At 54.9% G+C, this 23,267-nt stretch overlaps 1 protein-coding gene across 7 annotated transcripts in view; it reads left to right on the top strand.

Annotated features, from left to right (window-relative positions):
• CRTC1 (CREB regulated transcription coactivator 1) overlaps positions 1-23,267 on the top strand; it is a 78,231-nt gene that overhangs the window by 43,472 nt on the left and 11,492 nt on the right. For 3 of the 7 annotated variants that reach the window (XM_082706883.1, XM_082706882.1, XM_082706880.1), the window contains exons 2-11: positions 693-809; positions 2,037-2,084; positions 3,625-3,762; positions 4,761-4,822; positions 6,562-6,656; positions 8,838-8,923; positions 13,259-13,299; positions 13,786-14,006; positions 18,903-19,036; positions 21,485-21,796. In XM_082706883.1, the coding sequence (XP_082563009.1) occupies positions 693-809; positions 2,037-2,084; positions 3,625-3,762; positions 4,761-4,822; positions 6,562-6,656; positions 8,838-8,923; positions 13,259-13,299; positions 13,786-14,006; positions 18,903-19,036; positions 21,485-21,796 (1,254 nt within the window). The remainder of the gene's footprint in view (positions 1-692; positions 810-2,036; positions 2,085-3,624; positions 3,763-4,760; positions 4,823-6,561; positions 6,657-8,837; positions 8,924-13,258; positions 13,300-13,785; positions 14,007-18,902; positions 19,037-21,484; positions 21,797-23,267) is intronic. The other 4 variants (XM_082706886.1, XM_082706885.1, XM_082706881.1 and 1 more) reach the window with 2 other exon arrangements.

Raw genomic sequence — 23,267 nt, 5'->3', positions numbered from 1 at the left:
CCCATGCAGGCATCCAGCCATCCCAGATGAAGGCCCTCCGCTGCGCCCAGCTCCAGGGAGGCCAGCAAGAGAGGCAGAAGGAGTCTGGGGGCTTGGGCAGGACCCCTTACCACTCGGGCGGGATATGGCCGCCCTGCTTGCCCCATGTGTGTGGCCAGCGGGATCATACACCCTGTGCTTTGAAAGGTAGCCCTGGGCTTCTGAGCCAGCCCCTCTGCTTCAGGCCATTGGAAAGACAATTCCTCGTGTGTCCTGGTGTCAGCTTCTGATGTCTGGCCTCTGCCCCAGGAACACAGTCTTTAGCTGTAGAAAGAAATGGCTCCCCTGCGTGGGTGAGGGGCCTTCTCCACGGGCTCTGGGCTCCAGGTCTATCTGATACTGTCTTGCTCGTTCACAAAAGATGCACAGGAACCAGCAAGGCTCCCCAAGTTCATGGAGGCAGCCCCCTCAGGGCCTGCTGCCTTGCCTGGGGAGAGCTCCCTGGGCACTGTGGGTTTCTGGTTCTGCTCTTTGGGGTGGAGAGACATGGGGCTCTTTTGAGTATGTGAGTCACAGGGTCCCATACCCTCTGTGACTGGTGCCATCAACCCCATCACTTGGTACCTTTCTGGGCACCCCTCTGGGGTGGCACTTTTCATGATGTGCTCAGGAAGGCGTCGGGCCTGCGTTGCAGCTGCCAGCTTCTCTTACAGCTCCAGCTCCAGAAGTCTCAGTACCTGCAGCTGGGCCCAAGCCGGGGCCAGTACTACGGTGGGTCCCTGCCCAACGTGAACCAGATCGGGAGTGGCACCGTGGATCTGCCCTTCCAGGTGAGCCCTTGCCCACTAAAGCCTCCCACCTGGTGCGCATTGTATCCAGGCCCCACCCTAGCCACAGAGGGAGCGAGCCAGCGTGTGTGTCGGCTGCTGTGGAGAGCTGGGGTCACCAAATAATTGGTGCAGCTCGCCTCCCCCGCCCCCACCTACTCTTTTCCTGTCCCTGGGACAGCTTGGCCAGGCCTTCCCTGGATCCCCCTGCCTGTCCTCTGTCAGCAGAGCCCGCAGCGAGGCTGTGGTCTGGCCCAAGAGCGTTTCGGCAGCCGCTACACCTGTTGGCCGGCTGTGCGGCATCGGGAACCGCTCGGGGCCTCTGGGGCTTGGCTCCATCCTGCCTCACTAATCCGCAAGCCCAGCAATTCTCAGAAGGAGGCCCTGTGGCCTGACCCCACTTGTCTGCAAACGTTTCTTGGCAGGGACGCACACAACACGGCTCCCGCAGGCCACACAGCCGCCGTGCACGTCCTTATCATAAATAATGAGAGATAAGGCCCACCACCTGGGTGCAGGACTGGCCTCTTACCCTAGACTGTGCCCTGACCCTGGTCTGCAGATGGAAGCAGGGGTGAGGTGGGCCTGGGAGCGGGGCCGGGAGCTGGGGCCACCCCTAGCTTGTCTGGGCTCTGTAGGGACAGGTCCACCAGACGGCCACACACCTGCCCCTTTGTTGGGATAGGGCCTCAGAAATAGCCATGTCTATCCATGTGTTGACAGGCCAGGTGGAGCCCAGCCTGTCCCGCATGGAGCTTAGTCCCCCACCCACCTGAGTCACTCCCCAGTTTCTCCTCCTCCCACACTACTGCTGGAATGCAGCAGGGCACTGGCCTGGGGTCCCCTAGGCTGGCTCGGGGTACACCTGGCTCAGCCCTGTGTCCCCCGGGCTTCTCGGAGCATGGCCCTCCTCAGAGGGCCCCCTTGCAGGAGCAGACACATGGGGCCATTGTGCCGATCCTGAGTGTGCTCCACGAGTCTGACCTCTTTGTCAAGGCCCTTCCTAGTTTGCATTTTTCTCCCCTCTTCCTGCCTCTCCCCTTCCTCTGTTTCCCCCATCTCCCTCTCCCTCAAGGGGAGCATCTCTCTGGGCAGCCCCCGAGTACGGCCATGGCTAGTGCCGGCATAGAGCCTCCTTGGGCCAAGGGTGCACTGGGGCCTGTTGGGCATCCCGCTGGGGGGCCGGACGAGGCAGGAGTGTCTCAAAGTCTCGGTTCTTTGCATTTTCAGCCCAGCGGATATCTGGGGGAGGCCCTGGCGGCGGCTCCTGTCTCTCTGGTAAATGAGCCCCTGGGCTGAGGCCTTGGCGTCCCTGGCACGTGTGCGGGTGCTGGGTATCCCTGTGTGGCTACCCCAGTGGCCTGGCGGGAAGTGTCCTGTCTGCCAAAAGAAGTGGACCCACGCTGCACCTTCCCCTGCCCTGTGTGGGGGAGCGTGCGTGGTTGCGTCACGAGGGCGAGGCCCCTGCCTGGAGGATCCGAGCATGGGCATCAATGCTGCATGGTTCGTCCCTGTGACACATGCACATGTGTGTGTGTGGGTCCCAGGTGCGGCCTGGTGAGCCGGGCTGTGGCCGGGCCCGAGCTTCTCTCTGCCTCTGGCTCTGCTTCAGCTGCCTTGGTTTTCCCCCCGGCCTTCTAGGCGTCTCTGGGAGGAGATGAGCAGCCCCTGCCCTCCGTTGTTTGTGCCTGGATGGCAAGGTTCCCACCTTCCCTCAGTCTCTGAAGTCTCCAGGCCCAAGGCCTTTCGGAGGCAAAAGTGCAGAAAGACCCAAGCCGGCAGGATTCTTTCTGGGTCAGGGAGAAACAGGGGGCCCCAGACTCCAGGGAGAGCTGTCAGCCCTGAACACTGGCCCAGGCATTCGGACGGGTAGGGAAGAGCAGTGTTTCCAGCCAGTGACAGTCTTCCGGAAGGAAATTGCTTTTGCCTGACTGCCCAGAGAAGGCAGAAGGGCTCGAGGGCCAGATGGCGGGGCGGGGGTACTGGCTGCCTCCAGAGCTGGCTAAGGTTGCCAGTCTCACCCCAGTCAGATGGCAAGGGGCCTGAGGGGTCCAGAGCCCCAGGGCAGGCAGGGAGCAGACTCCCAGGGGCCCCAGGGGCATGGAGCTAGGAGAGGGAACAAGGTCTGGCTGGAGGCCTCGTGCCAGCCCCAGGTGCTGGAAGGAAGCCCCTTCCGGCCCAGCCTCGGGCCAGGGCTCCGGAAAGTGCTTGCACTTGGCTCCCATGGTGGAGGGATGAGGTGGTGGGGGAGGATGTGGGAGCTCATCTCAATCAAGACCGGCCAGGGCTCAGTTAGGAGCCTCTGGGGAGTCAGCACTTGGCCAGGTGGGCCCCTTGACGTCCTCAGCTGGAAGCCCTGGGGGCTGTCTTTTGGCAGGCCCCTCCAGGGATGACGTAGGTGGGGAGAGGAGGCCAGCCAGGCCCAGAGAGAGAAGGCAGAGGCCTGTCTGCACCTGGCGAGGCTGGGGGGCGCTTGGGCCGTCTGCACCCCTGGCACCCCAGCCGGCACCGGGCCCCAAGCTTGTGCTGCCCTGCCTGGCCCGTGCATGCCAGCCGCACTGCACGCCTGCCGCCCGGCGCCCAGGATCCCCGGCTCGCCCCTACCCCGGCAGCACTCAGAGGCTGGAGGCCCTGGCTATAGGAGGAAGCCTGTCTGGGTTATAGAATGGTGACAAAGGGTAACTCAGGATTGGGGGGCCCTGTGGTCACATTCTGGGGGCAGAGCTGGGTTGGGTCTCAGGCCATGGCTGATAACTGTTTGGGTTTCTCTCTCTTTTCTGGTCTCCTTCTCCCCACCTCCCCACCCCGCCTCGCCCAGACACCCTTCCAGTCCTCGGGCCTGGACACCAGCCGAACCACCCGGCACCATGGGCTGGTGGACAGAGTATACCGAGAGCGTGGCCGGCTGGGCTCGCCACATCGCCGGCCCTTGTCAGTGGACAAACACGGACGGCAGATATCTTTTACCCGGAGGACGGGAGGGGGGCTACTGGTGACTGCAGGACCCGGAGTCTAGCTGACTGAGCTGAATAAGGGCTCCCCCTGTGCTCCGGGGCTCCGGGCAGCCCTGGGGAGGGTGCACTTGTGGGGCAACCCTGGCAGAAGCGGTGTGGCTAGCCGAAGGGCCTTGGGCTAGGGCCGGGACCCATGGGACTGAGGCCCCGGGCTGCTGGGGTGTGCAGGCTGCCGGGAGGGTTGGGGAAGGTAAGGTCAGACCCACACTGTGTTGGACGCCTGGCTGGGCAGTAGAACCCAGAAAGACTGTGACAGGGTGTCCACATGTTGGGGCCGTGCAGAGGGCAGCCCAGCCGAGGCAGCCGAGCCGAGGGGGGTCTGAACCAGACCCAGACATATCCAAGGGAGGCTCCATCTGAAGACAGAATTCTCCTCTGCACCTTGGCCAAGCAGAGATCATCAAGAGTTTCTCCCCCACCCCCAGACTTGGCCGCCCCTTGGTGCTTGGCCAGCCAGCACACACCCCTCCCCCCATCACTAGAGTCTGAGCGGCTGCTCTTGGGACATGAACCCCCCACCCCAAGCATTTGAGAACAGAGAAGCCTGTCATTTCCCACTTCTCATTTCCGTGGCTGGGGCAGCCCGACCAGCTAGGCCCCAGACAGAGCCCTCAGACCCCGGGAGCCACCCTGTCAGCCTAGAATTAAGAGTCAAGACCCAGGTCAGCTGAATGAAACTCTCCACTGCCCCCCACGGGCCCCAGTTTCTCAGCCGAGGCCCCTCTTGGAAGGGGCGCAGCCCGCACGTGTGCTTGCAGGGGGTGAGTGCTGAGTGCTAGGTGGACAGGGCTGAACCCCGGGGGCTGCTCGCAGCCAGGCAGGAAAGGCCCCCGCCTTGCAGCCCCAGCTGTTTGCAGGCTCCCAGCAGCCTGGCCACGAGGTTCCTGGGGCTTGGGGTGGGGCCTGAGCCAACAGTGCTGTCCCCTTAACTCACACTCAAGCGGACAGCTGCCCGTACGGCACCGTGTACCTCTCGCCGCCCGCGGACACCAGCTGGAGAAGGTCAGTGACCCAGAACCGGCCCTCAGCCCTCTTGTTGGAAACAAAAATAAACTTACATCATGCTTGTGCTTGGAAAACCAATATGCAGTTACTTTAAAATGACAAAGCTAAGAAGTCTTCAGAAATTTCTAGAAATCAGCTCTATCCTTGTAATACCAAGGTCATAGCTTTGGAGTCTTCCAGGGATTTTTTTTTCTCTTTCCATGACTTTTTTTTTTCTTTTATAGACAGAGTTGCGATTAGGTTGGATATTTAGTCTTGTAACTTGCCTTTTTCCATTTAATGTTATATTATGAGTGGTTTCTCATATTGCTGAACAGTCACTGAAAATGTGATTATATAAGTATTATATATTTATTAGCAGAAGTTTAGGAATACACATAAGTGTACCTAGAAGGGGGAAAAAGTCAATAGTGCCATCATCTACAAAGATTTAGAATAACAATAATATAGTTAGTGTTAATGCCCACAGCAAATAGTGGGATGATTGTGCACCAGTGTGAATATGCTTATATCATGGAAGTGTATACTTAAAAATGGTTAAAATGGTAAATTGTATGTTATATTTATTTTACCACACATAAAAAAATATGTAGGTGATTTCACCGAAGACTGAAAGTTATTTAAAAAAACCCATGTGTATGTATGAAATATAATTATATGATGTATCATTCAGTAATGTAATTAAACTCCTGGGCATGTATCGTATATCAGTTTTAACCATCATAGTTATTAACTGATACAAAATGCACAGAGCTTTGTGGAGCTTTGTGGAGTCGGTGCTTTTATTCTCCATGTTTTAGATATAAGGAAAGTGAGCACAGAGAGGTCAGGAGACTTACTCAAGGACACACAGCTGATTGGGGGGGAGCCGGGATCCGGACCAGCTTCTCATTGCTTGTATGGCCCCAGGGTCAGAGGTCAGCTGGCCCAATCCTTTGTAAACTGCTCTTCTCCTTGAACTGAGTTTCCTCCATGTCACTCTCCGCAGCTAGGATGTCCCTTTTGGATTCATGCTGCTCTTTCATCCCCAGATTGCCAGCCGTGTGGCTGGACCTGCCCAGCTCCCCTTGGGTGCCCACAGTTTTCTGGGTACCCAAGGGGCTCTTCTGGGGACCATCCCTCCAGGCATATGCAGCGGGGAGTACACTGAGTTACCCCATCCCTGGTGCAGAAGGCAGAGCTAGCAGCTCTCATGCCACACCCCCTCCCCAGGGGCTGCATTCTTTCTGGGTTGTTCTCTGAGCCTCCTATTGCTGCCTCTCCTTTTTGCTTATTACACCTGGTTTGCAACTGAGCATCCTGGGGTGGCACAGTTGCCCACTGGTGTTTGTCACCAGAAGGGGACACAGTGATGGGCTGGGCCTTGTACTCCCAGAGCTGGGCCATTGTGGGACCGTGGGGCCCCTTCTCCAGAGAGTTTCAGGAGGAAGGCACCAGTGTTTCCCTCAAAGCTGAGAAGCCCACAGAAGGGTGGTAGTGGGGAGGGGCTGGTGGGAATGGAGGGGCATTTCTACTGTAGCTTTTTGTCTTCAGCAGTCTTTGTAGATGAAAATCAGGGTCACTGCTGTGGTTCTTTTGAGAAAAGTGTGCCTGTGGTTTTATGCAGGTTTAACAGCTCCCAAATACCACTCACCATTCTCACCCTGTCCCATGAGCATATCATGGATAGAGTGGGGCCAGGACTATCCCTTTATCTCCGTTGGGGCCAAGCCTCACTGTCTCTCTCTTCTTCTCAGGACCAATTCTGACTCTGCCCTGCACCAGAGCACAATGACACCTACCCAACCAGAGCCCTTCACAGGCGGGTCCCAGGACGCACACCAGAAAAGAGGTATTAGCAGGCACGTGGGCTCCCAGAGGTCACAAGCTTATAGGTGGAGAGACCTGCCAGGGAAGAGTCAGTGGGTGGTATGGGACAAGGGGAGAGGCTTGAACATGTTCAGAAATGGTGCTGCTTGAGTTGGGTTTTGAGGAGTGCATAGGAGTTTTCTGGGCGGAGAAAACTGCCCCTGCAAAGACTCATTGGCTTCCATTCATGGATTCAGGGCATGGCCATACAGTATGCGGGCCTTGCCAGTTCTTATGGTTGTAGAGGACAGCCAGCCCCACCAAAAGGAGGCATTTATCAGCTCATGACCAAGCAGTCTAGACCTAGATGTCTGCTTTAGGTGCAGTTCAAGTCAGGGCTTCATGCTGTACCACTTCCTGGCTCTGCAGCTCAGAACCCTCCTGGTTCACAGTCTCTGGGCCCATTCTGCCTCCTGTGGGTTGAAATGGGGCCAGTCCTTTCCCACCTCTTCCCTACTCTCCTCTCTGGGCTCTGTGTACCAGTAGCTAGGGCAGATCTGTACCCAGGCCCTCAGCCCCTCCCCAGAGCTGGGCACAGGGACAGTGTCCCTGGGATCTTCTGGGAGGGTGCATGCCATCTTAAAAATTGGGCAGTGTTGCCCAGAGAGGGGAGCACAGTGCTGTGAGGCTGCAAGAATCCCCACCCAGGCTTGATCTGCCCAGAGACACAGAAGCCAGAGAGTTAATCACATGCCGTTAAGGTCCGAACACTTCCCAGTTTTTTGGGTAGCATTGCACTGTGTGAATGTGTGAACATACCAGGGAGATTTTGCTGGTAGAATGAAGATTATCAAGCAGATCTTCACCTTCGTCCCGGGATCCCCGCTTATCAGACAGTGAAGGTGAGATTGCAGAAAGAATGGGTTCCGTACTGAAAGCAGGAATTCCAGGTGTCCTGGGGGTGAAGAGAACAGGGCGCCAGATGCTGCCCTCCTGTTCCGAATGTTAGGAGCCATTCTGAGGGGGCCGTCTCCTTGATAGGCTTCCCAGAAAAGTGAGACTTTCAAGGTAGGCTTTCCAAGGCAAATGTCATTATCCCTTGGGACTCTGTGACCATGGAAGGGAGTTGCAATGCAGGGGCCCTTGATAGTGCAGAGTCCAGCTGTCCTCGGGGTGGAGAGAGGGGAGACATGTCACCTGCTCCCGTTTCTCTGGAAGGGACCCAAGCAGTGACAGGGTGAGGAGTTAGCCTGGCTGCCCTCCCACCCGTCACAGCTGCTCTCTTTGGGTTTGAAGGAGGAGGAGGTGACCCATCTGGCTGTGTTCAGTGTAGCTCTATTGCAAGCGAAAGACTGAACCTCCAAGAGGCATAAAGAAACTGGGTCTCATAAAGAAAATGTTTAATCTCACCTTAACCAAAAGGTCCAAAGAAAGGGGCCTTCAGGCATAGCTGGTTCCAGGGCCTTAAATGATGCCCATCCAGTCCCTCAGACCTTTCCTCCCCTCCTCTCCTCCTGTGGGGCTGGCTGGCATTGCAACTAATTCGCGAGGCTGCAGCTACAATGAGTGGATCAGTCAACCTCAGGCTGACACTGAGCATCATGGGCTGGGAGACAGGTGACCACAAGGTGGCAGGTGGGGCAAGAGTCTGGAAGAATTTCTCTGCTGTTCTCTGCAGCCTGAGACCTCCAAAGCCTGTATCAGTCCCATGGGAGGCAGAAGTAATACATGTCCTCAGCTCCAGAGCTCCTATTTCCATTTCTTTTTAAGTCACAGGGTCTCTAGTTTATTTATTTATTTATTTATTTATTTATTTACTAGATTTACCTATTTGAGAGAGAGAGAGCATGCTCATGCTTAAGCGGGGGGGGGGGGCAGAAGGAGAGGGGGATAGAGAATCCCAAGCAGACTCCCCACTGAGTACGGAGCCAGATGTGGGGCTGTATCCCATGACTGAGATCATGAGATCATGACCTGAGCCAGACCGTCACCTGACTGAGCCACCCAGGCACCCCCACTTATTTATTTTTTTTAACTGTCCTTCCTCTTGCTTTGCATGAAACCATTTTTTGTACTTGAGTGCAGTCCCCAGAAGTTACTGTTGGGGCAGTTAGACTGGTGTCACAGTCATGATTGTGTATGTCGGGGCAGCTCCCCCCTTGGTGCCACATAGCTTCAGAGTGAAAAGGTTGTGATCATCCTTCTCTCCCCACCCCACCCCCAGTCTTACTATTAACAGTTCCAGGAATGGAGGAGACCACATCGGAGACAGATAAGAATCTTTCTAAGCAAGCATGGGACACCAAGAAGGTAAGAGAGTCCTAAGGGCTTTTAGAAATGATTTTCCTTCTTGATCTTTTTTTTAAGTGTAGCCTGGCCCAAGGTGGAGAATTAGCCTATTGGGGAAGTTTTGCCTTCCCTCAAGTGTAACCTTCACACAGATTTGACCAGTCATATAGGCCCTTTTAACATGAATGGCAGACCTTTCAGGCTGGCGGAAGCGGTGAAAAATGAAAACCCATGTTTGCCATAGCGGAGTGTGTACTGAAAGTGCAGTGGTTCAGAGCTCAGCGTGGCCGCTCCCCAAAAATGCCCAGAGTGCCCATGAATGACGTGCAAATTCATGAAGCATTCCGGATTTCTGTGTATGGTATTGGCTGTGAACTAGACTTACTGTGGTGACCACTTCACAGTACATACAGCTAGCGAACCATCGTGTGACCTGAAACTAATACAATGTTATAGGTCTGCTATAGCTCAAAAAAATAAAAGAAGTCAAAGCTATGGAGGTTAAGTGACTTGTCCAAGGCTATGAAGATACTCAGGGTTTAGAACTTGTACCTCCTAATTCTGAGCCTGTGATGTTCCTACTAACCCCTAGTATTGGGTCATCATCAATGTTTATAAATGTTGATGGTCATCCTTAAAACTTTTATTCATCTGCACAGTAACTACAACGTTTATTAGACTACAAAGTCTACTTGGAATTTCCAATTGAGTTGGGATTTCTGTATTATTTCCAGGTCCAGAAACAAATTTCTGAAGTTCAACCTATAAAATGTCTAGCGGTAAGATAGAATTTGTGCCATGAATACAGATTTCAAAGAATTTGCATAGAACAAGGTACACTTAAAAACAGAGCTATTTTGAATATTAAAAAAAAAAAGAACTAAAACCCATTGCTGGTCAAGTTGTGGTGAATGGGGCAGCAACATGAATTGCTCATCCCCTTCAGGGAATTGTAGGGAGGTGACAAATGAGCAAACCGATGTGTTCCTCAAAGGCGTGTTAGAGCTTTTGGAATAAACTGGAAACAACCTGAATGTTCAACAGTAGGGGATTTATAATGAAATTATCCTTTGTCCCTTGTGGAAAGTTCCACATATGTGGAGTAGAGATTTTGTTTTTTAAGTAGGCTCCCTGCCCAGCATGGAGCCCAGTGCAGGGCTTGAACTTAGGACCCTGAGATCAAGACCTGGAGTCAGACATTAGGGATGCCTGGGTGGCTCAGTCTGTTAAGTGACTGCCTTTGGCTCAGGTCTTGATACCAGGGTCCAGGGATTGAGCCCCGTGTCAGGCTCCCTGCTTAGCTGAGGAGTCTGCTTCTCCCTCTCATCTCCCTGCTCATGTTCTCTTTCCCTCTCTCTCTCTCTGTTTTTCTTTCTTTCTTTTTTTTCTTTTTTTTTTTTTTTAAGATTTTATCTATCTATTTGACAGAGAGAGAATGACAGTGAGAGCAGAGGGAGTGGGAAAGGGAGAATCAGGCTTCACACTGAGCAGGGAGCCTGATGCAGGGCTTGATTCCAGGACCCTGAGATTATGACCTGAGCCAAAGGCAGAGGCTTAACCCACTGAGCAACCCAGGCACCCCCTCTCTTAAAAATAAATAAATCTTAAAAAAAGAAAGAATAGGACGTTTAACCGACTGAGCCACCATTCGCCCCTGGAGTTAGGATTTCTGATGGAATTTTGGAGGCATGAGTGATGCTTCTTATAATACTGTTGTGTGGAAAGAACGGGATAAAGCTATTTGGAAAGGTGTACAACACTTAGAAATGGACAGGCACACCTCATTTTATTGCACTTTTCTTTACTGTGCTGTGTTTATTTTACCAGTGGAAGGTTTGTGGCAACCTTGTGTTGAACAAGAACATCGGCACCATTTTTCCAACAGCAATTTTCTCACTTTGTGTCTCTGGGTCATATTCTGGTAATTCTCATGGTAGTTCACGTGTTTTCATTATTATTTTTAAAGATTTTTCAAAAAAAGATTTTATATTTTTATTTGTCAAAGAGAGGGAGAACACAAGCAGGCAGAGTGGCAGGCAGAGGCAGGGAGAGAAGCAGGCTCCCCACTGAGGAAGGAGCCCGATGTGGGACTGGATCCCAGGACCCTGGGATCATGACCTGAGCCAAAGGCGGCGGCTTAGCTGACTGAGCCACCCAGGCGTCCCAGATTTTTTTTAATCTATTAGAGAGACAGAGAGAGAGAGATGGGGGGAATGGATGGTGGGGAGGGGCAGAGGTAGAAAGAGAGAAAAGCAGACTCCGTGCTGAGCAGGATGCCGGATCTGAGCTGAAGGCAGGTGCGTTTTAACCAATTGAGCCCCCCGGGTACCCCTGTTCTCGTCACTGTATTTGTTGTGTGATGTTTGATTCATGATTACAACTCGCTGAAAGCTCAGATAAATGTTCAGCATATTTAATGAAGGTACATAAGTTTGTTTGTTTGTTTGTTTGTTTGTTTTCATAAGTTTTTTCAGATATAGTGCTGTCACATACTTAACCACTGCAGGAGAGGGTGAACATAACTTTTATATGCACCAGGAAACCAAAAAATTCACTTGTCTTACTTCGCTGTGATACTTATCTTATTGGGGTGGGTCTGGAACAGAACCAGCGTATCTCCCAGATACACCGTCTACACACAGATGCCTGGGGAGATGTGCACGGTGTGGGGGCGGGGAGGGGGGCAGTGTCCTTTCCAGTGGCAGGTGTGGGCACCACCGGCAGCCCTTATCCCTGTCTACATCTTCCAGTTTTAGATAGAGAACACGTGTGATTTTTGACATGTTCAGGGAAGAAAATAACTCAAAAAGAATTCTACCAACCCCGACAGAATTGTGGTTGCAGAGAGGTGGGTAAGGACAGACATCAGGATCCTTCCGAGTGTTCAGTGTGCCACTGAGCCCTCAAGCGAAAGCGGCGAGTGTCGGTGGAAACACACTTGACATCCTGGGCGTGCGGAGAGGGTAGCAGACCTCAACATCGTGGCCCAGCTTTTAACTGCCTCGTGCGCAGATGCGTTCTGAAAGATGTCGGCAAAGGGATTCCGTTGGAGTCACTGGAAGTGGGGTGGCGTTGGGGGGGGGCAGGCAATGATGGGTGAGTTTTTAATACTGTTTAGAAATCTGCTGTTATCTCCATAAGGTTCATGGGAACGCTTTTGAAAAGATTCTTTAGAAAGTCATTGTCTTCATGCTTTGCAAAAATCCGGTAATGAAGCGAGTGTTTACTCACAGAATTAAGGAGCCCATGGCCAAGTAGAAACCCGTTCCTCTGGCATACTCTGCAGAGGCTTAACCCTCCTGGTCGCACACCACCCCTCAGGATCCCCAGTCACTGCTGGCACACCCCCGCCACCTGCCCCCAGCCTCCCCCCACCCCATACATGCTGGGCCTGTGCATAGAGGCTGCCAGCCCAGCCCCCCACTAGTGCATCCACCTTCTTCTAGCTGATAATCCCCAAAGAACACATCAGCCTGAGGGCCTGCGAGGCGGATGGGGAATTAGGGAATGTGACACAGCTGGAGCCCTCACATCAGCACTCGGGGGGCTCTGTCCAGTCACGTCTGCTGCTGTCTGAAGAGTTCTCTCCTTTGTCCTTGAATGAGAGTATAGGGTCTCTGCCTAGAGCCTGTAGTTCTCAGGTGACCTAGTGGCCTCAGCTCGAGGGCAAGAAACCAGGGGCTTGCTGCCAGCGGGCTTTCCCTGGGACTCCTCCCCAGCCCACAGGGCAGCCAGAGTCTTCGACCTTCGTCCTCAGGTGGTGGGGACGTGGGCTCCTTGGGTCCCTGTGAGAGCCAGAACTGGGGGACCACTGGTAAGTGAGTCCATTAGGGGCGTGGGCAGCACCCTCTGTGTGTTTGTTGTGCTGTCCCGCTCTCCCCAGGAGCTCCACTGCTCTGATCTAGGAATGGAATGGGGGACCAGCCGTGGGCGCCTGGGTTTCCAGTGGTGCCATCGCTGAGCTGGTGTCTGACCCTTGTGGCATGGCCCTGGGATTTTCAGGTGTAGAGTAGACAAGGCACGTTCTCCCTCAAATGTCTGTTCTGACAAGGGACCTCGTCACCTCTGTCCGCTGCCCCCACCTTAGGGGCAGGCGGAGCTAGGCTAGGATGTGCCTGTTGCCCCCAAGGGCAGGTGCTGGTGGTGGGAGCGGTAGAGACTCCTCTGCGTATGACTCTTGCTTTTGCCCCTGCACACGTCCAGGACAGGCCCCTTGGCTTTGAGGCTGCCTAGTTCTGGTTTGTGAGACATCGTGGGACCTTATAAACTTCCCCTCTTGCTGGCATGGTCAGCTGCGCCCCAAGGAGCCACGGTGCGTGAGGAGGCCCGCTCAGCCTCTATTGTCTTTTCTTTCAGGCGGGGTCCAGGCCCAAGTCCTGCGAGGTCCCCGGGATCAAGTAAGTGTCAGCAGGGCCCTCCCTGCATGCCCAGGGCTGGTGGGGCTGCTCCGATGACCCCCGGGCTTCCCGTCTGCTCAGGAGGCTACAAGTCCTATAAGAGGACTGCCCCACGCTGGCAGCTATCTAACAACCCTCACTGGGTGGGGGAAGAAGGGGCCCTCCTACCCGTCCCTGCATGCAGGGACTGAGCCCTCTCTCGCCTCCACTCAGCCTCAGCTGGCACGCTTGTCAGCCCCAGCCTGTCCCGGGCCAGGAGGACCCTCACCCCAGCCCCCTCTCCTGCGTAGATAGGTTGTTTCCCAAGGTCCCACTGGAGGTGCGGGCCAAACATGGCAGCACCTGATCCCAGGGTACCATTCTCTGCCTCCTGATGTTTTTGGGCCAGTCTCCCCCCCCACCCCCTCACCCCCCACCACAGCTCTTGGGGGAGAATGGGCCGGGGCGAGAGCTCACCTCCCCCCCTCTGTCTGGCCTTCCCCCCAGCATCTTTCCATCCGCTGACCAGGAAAACACTACAGCCCTGATCCCTGCCACCCACAACACAGGGGGCTCCCTGCCCGACCTGACCAACATACACTTCCCCTCCCCCCTCCCGACCCCGCTGGACCCTGAGGAGCCCACCTTCCCCGCGCTCAGCAGCTCCAGCAGCACCGGCAACCTCGCAGCCAACCTGACTCATCTGGGCATCGGCGGCGCCAGCCAGGGTAAGGCCAGGCCAGGCGGGGGCAGGATTGCCTTCCCCGGCAGAGCGCAGCAACTAGCGGAGACGACACGTGGCTTTGAATGATGATTTGGCAAGGTGCCCTCCAGAATGCCGGGTACCAGGTGGGAGCTAGAACCTATCCCAGGGGCTGGGCATTTCCCAGTACTGCCTGGGAAGGCATCCCAGGTGGAGGGCACACAACCTGGAGGTGGGAAAACTCCCAGTGTCCCCAGGGATCAGACAGTGGTTCTGAGGGGAAACTGGGTGAGTCCAGAACATTCTAGGAGGGGAGCCCCCAAGGATTTCACTTGTGGGGTATACCAGGCTTTTCCCCTGCCTCTCCTTGTCCTCAGCTCTTCATTGAGGGACGGGACCAGGCCTGACCTGCTCCGTCCACACTCCCTCTTGCCCAGTGGCTGACGGTGTCCCCTGCTTGGGACACTCCAGCCCAGGCCATGTCCATGGGGACATCCCATGGGCCCATCACCTTCCTCATACCTTCCGGTGCTGCCCTAGTGCTCCTCCCCTAGGGATGAGCAGCTCTGTTTCCCAGTGGCTTGCCTTCTTCTCTTGCCTGCCCTGACCTGTGGATGCATCCTCTTAGCCCCACCATTAAGGACCCAGCCCAACCTGGAGCTCCTCTACCTTGCATGGCCTCCACCTGTCTGCCCTCCATCCGAACCCCATCCTCTTCTTACCCAGAATCCCCTTGTGACTCTTGTCTGCTCAGCACCTTGCACGGGTCCTCATCTCCCTCCCAATGAAAACCCGAGACCCCTGGGGCCTAGGAAGTCCAGTTCACCCTCCAACTTGGTCTCCACCCCCACCCCTACCTCTGTTACCTACACCATCTTCTGTCCAGCCAAGCAGGGCCTTGACACATGCTGCCCCTCTCCCACAGTCCTCCTCTTCCTCCAGGTGGCTGCAGAGCCCCTCACCCACTCCATCCCCACTTATACCTCCTCTTCTTGGTGAGCCATCTTGGTCCCCTGCCCACACAGCCTTATCCCCAGTCTCATTCTGCACTGCTTTTCTGCACTCACCTGTTGCTCTTGAGTCACTCCTTTGCTCAGGCCGAGCTCTCCTGTGTCCCCACTAAGACTCCGCTGTCCCCAAGTTCCTGCTGTCATTCTGCACCCATGTGGACTGTGGGATGTGTGGGTTTGCATCCAGGGAGGAGATAAGGCAGCCCCAACAGCCTTGTGGTGGGACAGGCAGGATGGGCTATGGGGGGACCCCTCTGTGAGTCCGCACATGTCAGGACTTGGCAGCCAGTGTGAGCACAACCTTGCTGTGCCCTCTGTCCCGCCTGGAAGCCAGTGCTCATTCCATCCACCTGCGTGTCACACCTCTGCCCCAGGTGTGATGGGCAGCACCATGCGGGGTTTCGTCAGGGAGAACCACATGCTCCAGTTCACATCTGCCACAGCCCTTCTGGCTCCGCAGGGAGAACGGGCTATCGGGAGGGGTGGCAGTGCCAGGGCAGGGCCCCATCAGACGTTCTAGAGAGACTTCCAGGTGAAGTTGGCTGGCTTGGGAGCTGGGTCAGTATGGGGAGCAGAGGACTTGAGGAGCCTAGAGTCATTCCTGGCTTTGGTGCTGATGGGGCAAAAGTCAGGGCAGGGGTGCCAAGAATAATGTAGGTGTTCCTAGGATTCTAGACAAGAACATAGAAGCCAGCACAGTACAAAGGGGAGCAAGACCCTGGCCTAACACTGAGGCTTTGTTCCTGCTTGTGTACCCCTGGCCCCGTGCCCACCCAGGTTCAGCCACTAGGCAGAGGGCACCAGCCCCTGCTGTACTCCCCACAGCCCCAGGAAGGCCTAGAAGACAAAATGAGCAAATACAGGAGAGCCTGGGACCGACGGCCTCCTGAGAGGTGGGTGGGCAGGCAGCACCCACACAGGCCTGCACGAAGCAAGAAATCAGAAGGTTGGCTCTGGGGATGCCGGTGGGGGGCCCATTGTGCAGATACCACTGTTTCCTGGCCCCCCGTCTTTCTCCTCACGTCTCACCGTGGCCTCTAGAGCACTACCCCCTCCTCCAGAGGGTCCTTGGCAGCCCCCCAGCACCCGCCCAGGAGCTGTGCACCTCCGGCCCACGCCGAGTCTAAACAAGCACAGGAAAACACAACACATGTGAAAGCCATAGACGCGGGAACAAGCGCAGACCCCGAGTGTGGGGCCCAGACCCTGGCCCGCCTGGCTGGGAGCGTCAACCCAGTAATGTCTGACATGTGTTCGGTTGTTTGCGAACCTGCCGCTCGAGCAGCTCGCCTGGCAGGGGCTTCACTTTCTGGGCGCATTTTAAATCAGGCCAAGCCGCCGGCCCCTGGCACACGTGGAGATCACCCCCCCCCCAACTAGCCCACCCGCCAGTCAGAACGTGAGCCCCTCGAAGAAAAATGGGAGGTGTCCGCCGCCAGGGAGACAGCGGCCCCTCTCGTCCTCTTGAATATTTGCTGAGGTCGTTTTCCTGGTCGTCGGCCAGAACCCGGAGGAGGGCAGGCCCGGGTCCTCCTTCCTGGCACAGCTCCGAGGCCTGCTGGCCCCGCACACAAGGCTTGCGTGCCTGAGGCTGGGCCCCTGCCACCTGGCTTGCCCTCCCCTGGCAGCTCTCCCTGCCCGCCCCAGACTTCCCTTCCAGCTGGCCTCACTCCTTTTCCCAAAGGTGATCCAGGTTGCCAAAAGGAATTCAACAGCAAGGCGTCTGTCCACCCTCCTGGCCCAACTGGCCTCTCCCAGGGTGGTGGCCCGCCCAGTGTGAGACCAGGAGCTCACCCTGCAGCCCAGCAGAGGATTAAAAACCCCCTTGTATTCTGGATAGACAGAGGCTGGCAGCGCAAGCACAGATGCAGCCTGCTGGTGTATTTTGTCTGGCCTGTGGTTGCGTGCGTGATGTCTGAATCAACATGTAAAAATCAGGACTAAGTACATGTTAAGACTTGGGATTTCTGGCTTCTCTTGAAGAATTGGAAGGCCCAGCAGTGGTGGGTCGAGGTTCTGTGCCTTGAGATGGTCTGGTTTGCCCCCAGCCCCTGTTGCTCCCCTGACCCTGTCTCTCCTGGCCTTTGCTTCTGCTGCTACTGGGTCCTGACATCACTGCTCCCTGGGTGTAGTGTGTTCTCAGCCTGAGGACATAAGGGCCGTGGATGCTCAGAGAAGGAGCAGCCCGTGGGCCTGATCTGAATGTCTTCCTACCAGATATCTCCTGGACTCTGCCTACTCAGGCTTCCTGTCCATGCTGTGCGTGCAGCAGCATAATTCTGGGGCCCAAGGTCTGTGCATAACCTGGAAACTGGGGCTCTGCCTTAGGAGCCCTCCGAGGTGCCAGGCCCTCCTGTGATGCACTGCTGAGTGGAGCTGCCAGGGCAACTGAGGGGAAGTGCAGGCGTGACCAGGCTTGCCTTGCACAGTGAGCAGCTTCCCGGGGTAGAGGGAAGGCTGCCCATCCTCTCCCCTCGGTGCATGCTGGGTGTGCTCCCACTGACCTGGGAGCCCGCTCTCTCACCTGCTGGAACCAGGTTGATCTGATGCCCTTGGCAGGTTGGGCCCAGCCACCCTGGGTGAGTCAGGCCCCTGCATTGGCCTTAACTGCAGGCTGGACTGTCTTCTGAACTTGCTCCCAGCCTCACCAGGAGCCTCACAGTGAACTCTTGAGGGTGGCTGTTACCATCTCCATCTCAAGGATAAGGACACCAAGTCTGGGAGATCAAGCCAAGCCCCCAGGGCTCTCCTAGGCATCATCAGGAGGCCTGTTGCCTCCCTGGCACAGTGCCCCAGGATGGGGCAGGCCCCAACTGCTGCCACACTGAACTTGACCTCAGCTCCTTCATGACAGACGCATCTAGGGATAGGATTGCTGGGGGAGGGGCACAGGGTGAGGGAAAGTTCAACACGGAGCCTTCCTGACGGAGCTCAATCAGGAACGTAGGTATTGTAAGAAGGTAGAGAGTGATTGAGTTTCCAGCAGGACTGGTGGTTCAGCATGGGGAGCACAGAAGGTGGAGAGGTGTGGGGGGAGGGGCCAAAGGAGCAGTTATAGGAAGGTACAGTTTTGTTGGAGGAGGATAAGGAGAGCATGAGGCTTTAGAGAAACTGCAGCCTCTGGACAGGACCAGCTTTCTTTTTTCTTTTTCTTTTTAGGAATTTTATTTATTTGAGAGCAAGCGCACACACACTAGCCAAGGAGGGAAGCGGGGGCAGAGGGAGAAGCAGACTCCCAGCTGAGCAGGGAGCCTGACTTGGGCCAGATCCTAGGACCCTGGGATCATGCATGACCTGAGCCAAAGGCAGACGCTTAACTGACTGAGCCACCCAGGCACACCCAGGAGCAGCTTTCTTGAAGCTAACCCACCCCCAAGCCAGTGTAGGCAAAAAAGGGCACTGATTATCTCCCCAAACCAGGAAGCTCCAGTTAGGCCGGATGCAGGGCTCACGTGCTGCCTCTACCCCTCAGCACCTGATTCTCCTGCTGGCTCTTCCACTTGCAGCCATGTGATGCCCCTTCCTACACAGCTCCAGATGTCACTCCTTGGAGTTCATCAAAAGTCCCAGGGCAGGCTCTCATTGGGCCAGTCTGGTAACATGTCCATCTGGGAGCCAATCATGTGGTCCAGAAGCAGGGAAGTGCTGATTGGCAGGGCCTGTGGATCACACCCCTCTTGGAGGGATGGTAGGATCAGTGGGAGAGTGTTGACCAACATGGGGATAGGTCAGGAAGGAGAACAGAGCCCACACTAGTCTGGGGCCTTGGAGGGGGCACCCTGGGTTTGGTGATGAGGACACAGTAGATTCTGTCTGATTGATTGGGCTGTTCTCAGCAGTGATCGTGGTGTTTGAGCGGCCCTCTGGAGGCTAGAGTCATGCCCGCCCTTCTCTCCTGTCCTCCCTTTCAGGGATGAGCACACCAGGCTCCTCACCGCAGCACCGCCCGGCTGGCGTCAGCCCGTTGTCCCTGAACACAGAGGCGAGGAGGCAGCAGGCCCAGCAGGTGTCATCCACCCTCTCCCAGCTGTCACCCATCACTCAGGTGTGAGGGCCTGGTGGGGTGGGGGAGGTGTGGCCAGCTCTACCTCTCTGGGAGACCTCCCCATCCTCCCTGGGGGTCATAGACTCCTGAAGACAAAGGTTCCCAATGCTTTTGGCTGTTTGTAAGATTTTCAAACACACGGAAATGGGAGTGTTTTCTGGCCTGTGTGTTTTCTGTGTGTGTTTTCTTGTCCTGGAACCTCCCATACCTGTCACGGGCGGATTCGTGTGACTGAGCATTCTTCATTGTGCTACTTTCCCTTGAGGATCTAGTTGAAATTCTCTGAAATAAAAGTTTAGAGTTATTTTGTTAAACATTTTTTTTAAAGATTTTATTTATGTATCTGTCAGAGGGAGCACACACAAGCAGTGGGGAGCGGCAAACAGAGGGAGAAGCAGGCTCCCTGCCGAGGAAGGAGCTTGATGCAGGACTCGATCCCAGAACTTCCGGGATCACGACCCTAGTCGAAAGCAGACGCTTAACCAACTGAGCCACCCAGGCACCCCTAGAAAGCTTTTTGTTTGTTTTGTTTTTTGTTTCAGTTTACCGTAATTTTGTTTCATTTGCTTTTTTGGTAGCTCGTGTGTGTTTAGGATGAAAGGATAACCTTTCATCTAGGTTATCCATTGTGCTGGCATACGATCATTCATAGCACTCATAATCACTTTTCTTAAGTCTATAGTAATATTCCCACTTTCATTTTTGATTTCAGCAATTTGATTCTTTTTTACTTAGTTTATGCCCACAAAACAAGTTAGGAAGTGTTCCCTCTTCATCTGTTTTTTCCTTTTTGGGGTGGGGGAAGTGTTTGAAAAGCACTGGTGTTGTAAACTCTTTAAATATTTAGTAGAATTCACCAGCAAAGCCACTGGTCTGAGCTTATCCTTATGGGGAGGGTTTTTCTTTTTTAAGTTTTCATTTAAATTCCAGTTAGGTAGCATACCGTGTTGTAGTCGTTTCAAGTGTGTACAGTGATTCATCACTTCCACACATCACCCCGTGCCCATCACAACACGTGCCTCCTTAATCCCCATCACCTGTTTCTCCCATTCCCCCACCTACCTCCACCTCTGGTAACCAGTAGCTTATTGTCTGTAGTGGAGTCTGTTTTCTTGGTTTGTCTGTCTGGCTCTCTCTTTCTCTCTCTTGCTTGCTTGTTCTGTTTCTTAAATTACACGTATGAGTGAGATCATGGGGTATTTGTCTTTCTCTGATTGACTAATTTCGCTTAGCGTTACAGTCTCTAGGTCCACCCATGTTGTTGCAAATGGCAAGATTTCAACTTTTTTTAATGGCCGAATAATATTCCATTGTTTATATACCACACCTCCTTTACCCATTTATCAATCAGTGGACACTCGAGCTGCTTCCATGATTCAGCTCTTGTAGGTAATACTGCCATAAGCACTGGGGTGCATGTATCCCTTTGAATAAGTGTTTTGGTGTATCTTTGGGTAAATCCCTAGTAGTGCAGTTGCTGGATGGTAGGGTAGCTCTGTTTTGAACTTCCTGAGAAACCTCCACACTGTTTTCCATGGTGGCTGCCCCAGTTTGCATCCCCACCAACAGTGCAGGGCTCCCCTCTCCACGTCCTCACCAACCCCTGTTGCTGCTTGTGTCATTGACTTTAGCCATCGTCACAGGGGTGAGGTGATACCTCACTGTAGCTGTGATTTGCATTTCCTTGATGGTGAGTGATGTTGAGCGTCTTTTAACGTGTCAGTTGTCATCTCTATGTCTTTTTTGGAAAAATGTCTATTCATGTCTTCCGCCCATTTTTTAATTAGATTATTCATTTCTTGGGTGTTGAGTTTTGTAAATTCTTCCTGTGTTTCGGAAACTAACCCTTTATCAGATATGTCATTTGCAAATATCTTCCCTTGGGAGGTTTTCGATTACTGATTTAGTCTCCTTTCTTGGTGTAGGTCTATTCAGATTTTCCATTTTTTCTTGAATAAGTTTGATAGTTTGTGTTTTTCTAGGAATTTGTCCATTTTTTTTTAATCCCTAAAAGATAATATTTTTGGTGTTTTGTTTTGTTTTGTTTTTTGATTGAGTAAAGCAATAGAAGTTTGTTAAGTAAAGATACAGAAAAAGCTCTCCAGGGTCACCCACCAGGGACCTTCTGAGCCTGAGTAGGTACAGAAGGGGGTGCCCACCTCTCCGTGTGGGGCACAGCTGGAGGAAAGGCTCATTGGGAGCAGAGCACTTACAGCTGGATTAGAAGTCCAAGCCCCATCCAGCTGTAGTCTAACTCTCTGTGACCCTGGGCAAGGTCTGCCCTCTCTCAGCCTGTGCTTTCCCAGTCCAGGCTCTGGATGTCCCTTTGTTTACCTGTGACATCTTTGGTGAGCATGTCAAGCATGGGGTGTTCCCAGGGACCAGGTACTCCCAGCCTGGCCCCTCCTGTCTTGTGGCCTCCCCCCTGATGCCCTCCTCTTCCCCCAGGCTGTGGCCATGGATGCCCTGTCTCTGGAGCAGCAGCTGCCCTACGCCTTCTTCACCCAAGCAGGCTCCCAGCAGCCGCCGCCGCCGCAGCCCCAGCCCCCTCCACCGCCGCCACCCGCGTCCCAACAGCAGCCACCCCCGCCACCCCCGCAGGTGCCCGTCGGCCTCCCCCCAGGCGGCCCCCTGATGCCAAGTGCCAGCTTGACGCGGGGGCCCCAGCTGCCCCCACTCGCGGTCACGGTACCGTCCTCTCTCCCCCAGTCCCCCCCAGAGAACCCAGGCCAGCCACCAATGGGGATCGACATTACCTCGGTAAGCCCAGGATGGGGTTTTGAGGGGCCTTGCTGGGGCGGTGGGGGGGGCTCATGTAGGAGTATCCCAGAGGCTGTGGGGGGCCCCCACTGGGCTCCCAAGACCCAGAGACACTCAGGCATCTGGCTGAAGCTTCCTCAAGGTTTCACTTCAAGGCCAGCTTGGCCAGGGGTCAGGGCTGAAGCAGATACTCCTGGGCTGAGGTCGTCATCTCATGTGTATAGATGGGGAGGCTGAGATACGAGCAGGGATCATTTGACCCAAACTTCACTCGAGATGGGCCACCTGTGTCTGGCTGCCAAGGCTCCCCCCCCATGGTCCTTGATGCCCAGTGCTTCAAGCTTTCCCACCTGAAATGGCTCCTTGGAGGCGGGGAGGACGCAGAGCTCTTAGGGCCTGGGGACAGATTCTGGGAGCCTGAGGCACAGGGGGAACTTGGAGGAGAAGGGATAAAGCTCCCCTGTGGTTTAAGCAGCATGGTGCAGGGGCCCAGAGGTGCAGGGTAGCCCACGGGCCTGGGCCTGGGTCTGGGCTCAGGGAAATGGGTGCTAGGTTTTGACCTCTGCACCCCCAAAGCTTCTTGTTCTGGCTTTTGCCCTGGTGTCAAGGGGCTGATCTTTGGCCATATCCAAGGAATAGGGACCACGTTTGGGGTACAGCAAGCCCTCTCCACTCAGGCCATTGGCTGTCAACCCCAAGATAAATGTCTTCAGACTATCTTGTGCTCTGCAAAGACTAGACCCCCCTGAGTTGGGCAGCCTGGTTGAATGGAGACCTGTTTCCAAGCTGCTCTGACTCCTCATAGGGCAGACCCTAGGGGTCCCCGGCCAGGAAAGTGTGCAAGCCTTTCCTTTGTCAGACACACAGCTGGTATGGGAGCAGTCCTGATGGTGGAGCCTACCTGGGGGCACCTCATTCCCTGAGTGGTGCCTCACTTCTAAGCTGGGCAGACAAGGGAGGCATGGGTGTCTGGGCCAGGGGCACAGATATCACCACCCCAGTCTTGCAGGCCAGCACATCTGCACCCAGGCACCTTCACCAGGGACTTCCTGACTTCCTTGGGGGAGGGGCTCTGGTGGCCACTTCCTTGGGTTTGTGCTGACTCAGCCAAATAAGGAGAATGTCCCTCTGGACATTTTCCTCTTTTCAACCCTGAAAAGGCCCGGGCCAGTCATTGCCAAGTGACCATGCTAGTGCTTCCAGCACTGATCCCTGTTAACTGAGCCCCCGTGCCGCCCCTCCCCTCATGCTCCACCCCTGTCCCAGACTACTTGGAACGGGCCACTGAGGAAAAGGAGACCGAGTGCTTATGGGGCCCTGGGCTGGTCCTCTGGGTCTCAGTGAACAACAGGCCCGGAGAAGTCAGGCAGCCTGTCCAAAGGCACACAGCATGTCCTGGCTAGACTGGGAACAGAGCAGGGCCTAAATCCAGGTTCCCAATGCCGCCCATCCTGTCCCTGGGGAGAAGCCA

This window comes from Mustela nivalis (genome assembly GCF_964662115.1).
Source record: "Mustela nivalis genome assembly, chromosome: 1".
In the NCBI taxonomy this organism is placed as follows: Eukaryota; Metazoa; Chordata; class Mammalia; order Carnivora; family Mustelidae; genus Mustela; species Mustela nivalis.
The sequence above is the reverse complement of the archived record's forward strand: the minus strand, read 5'-3'. Positions and strand labels throughout refer to the sequence as shown.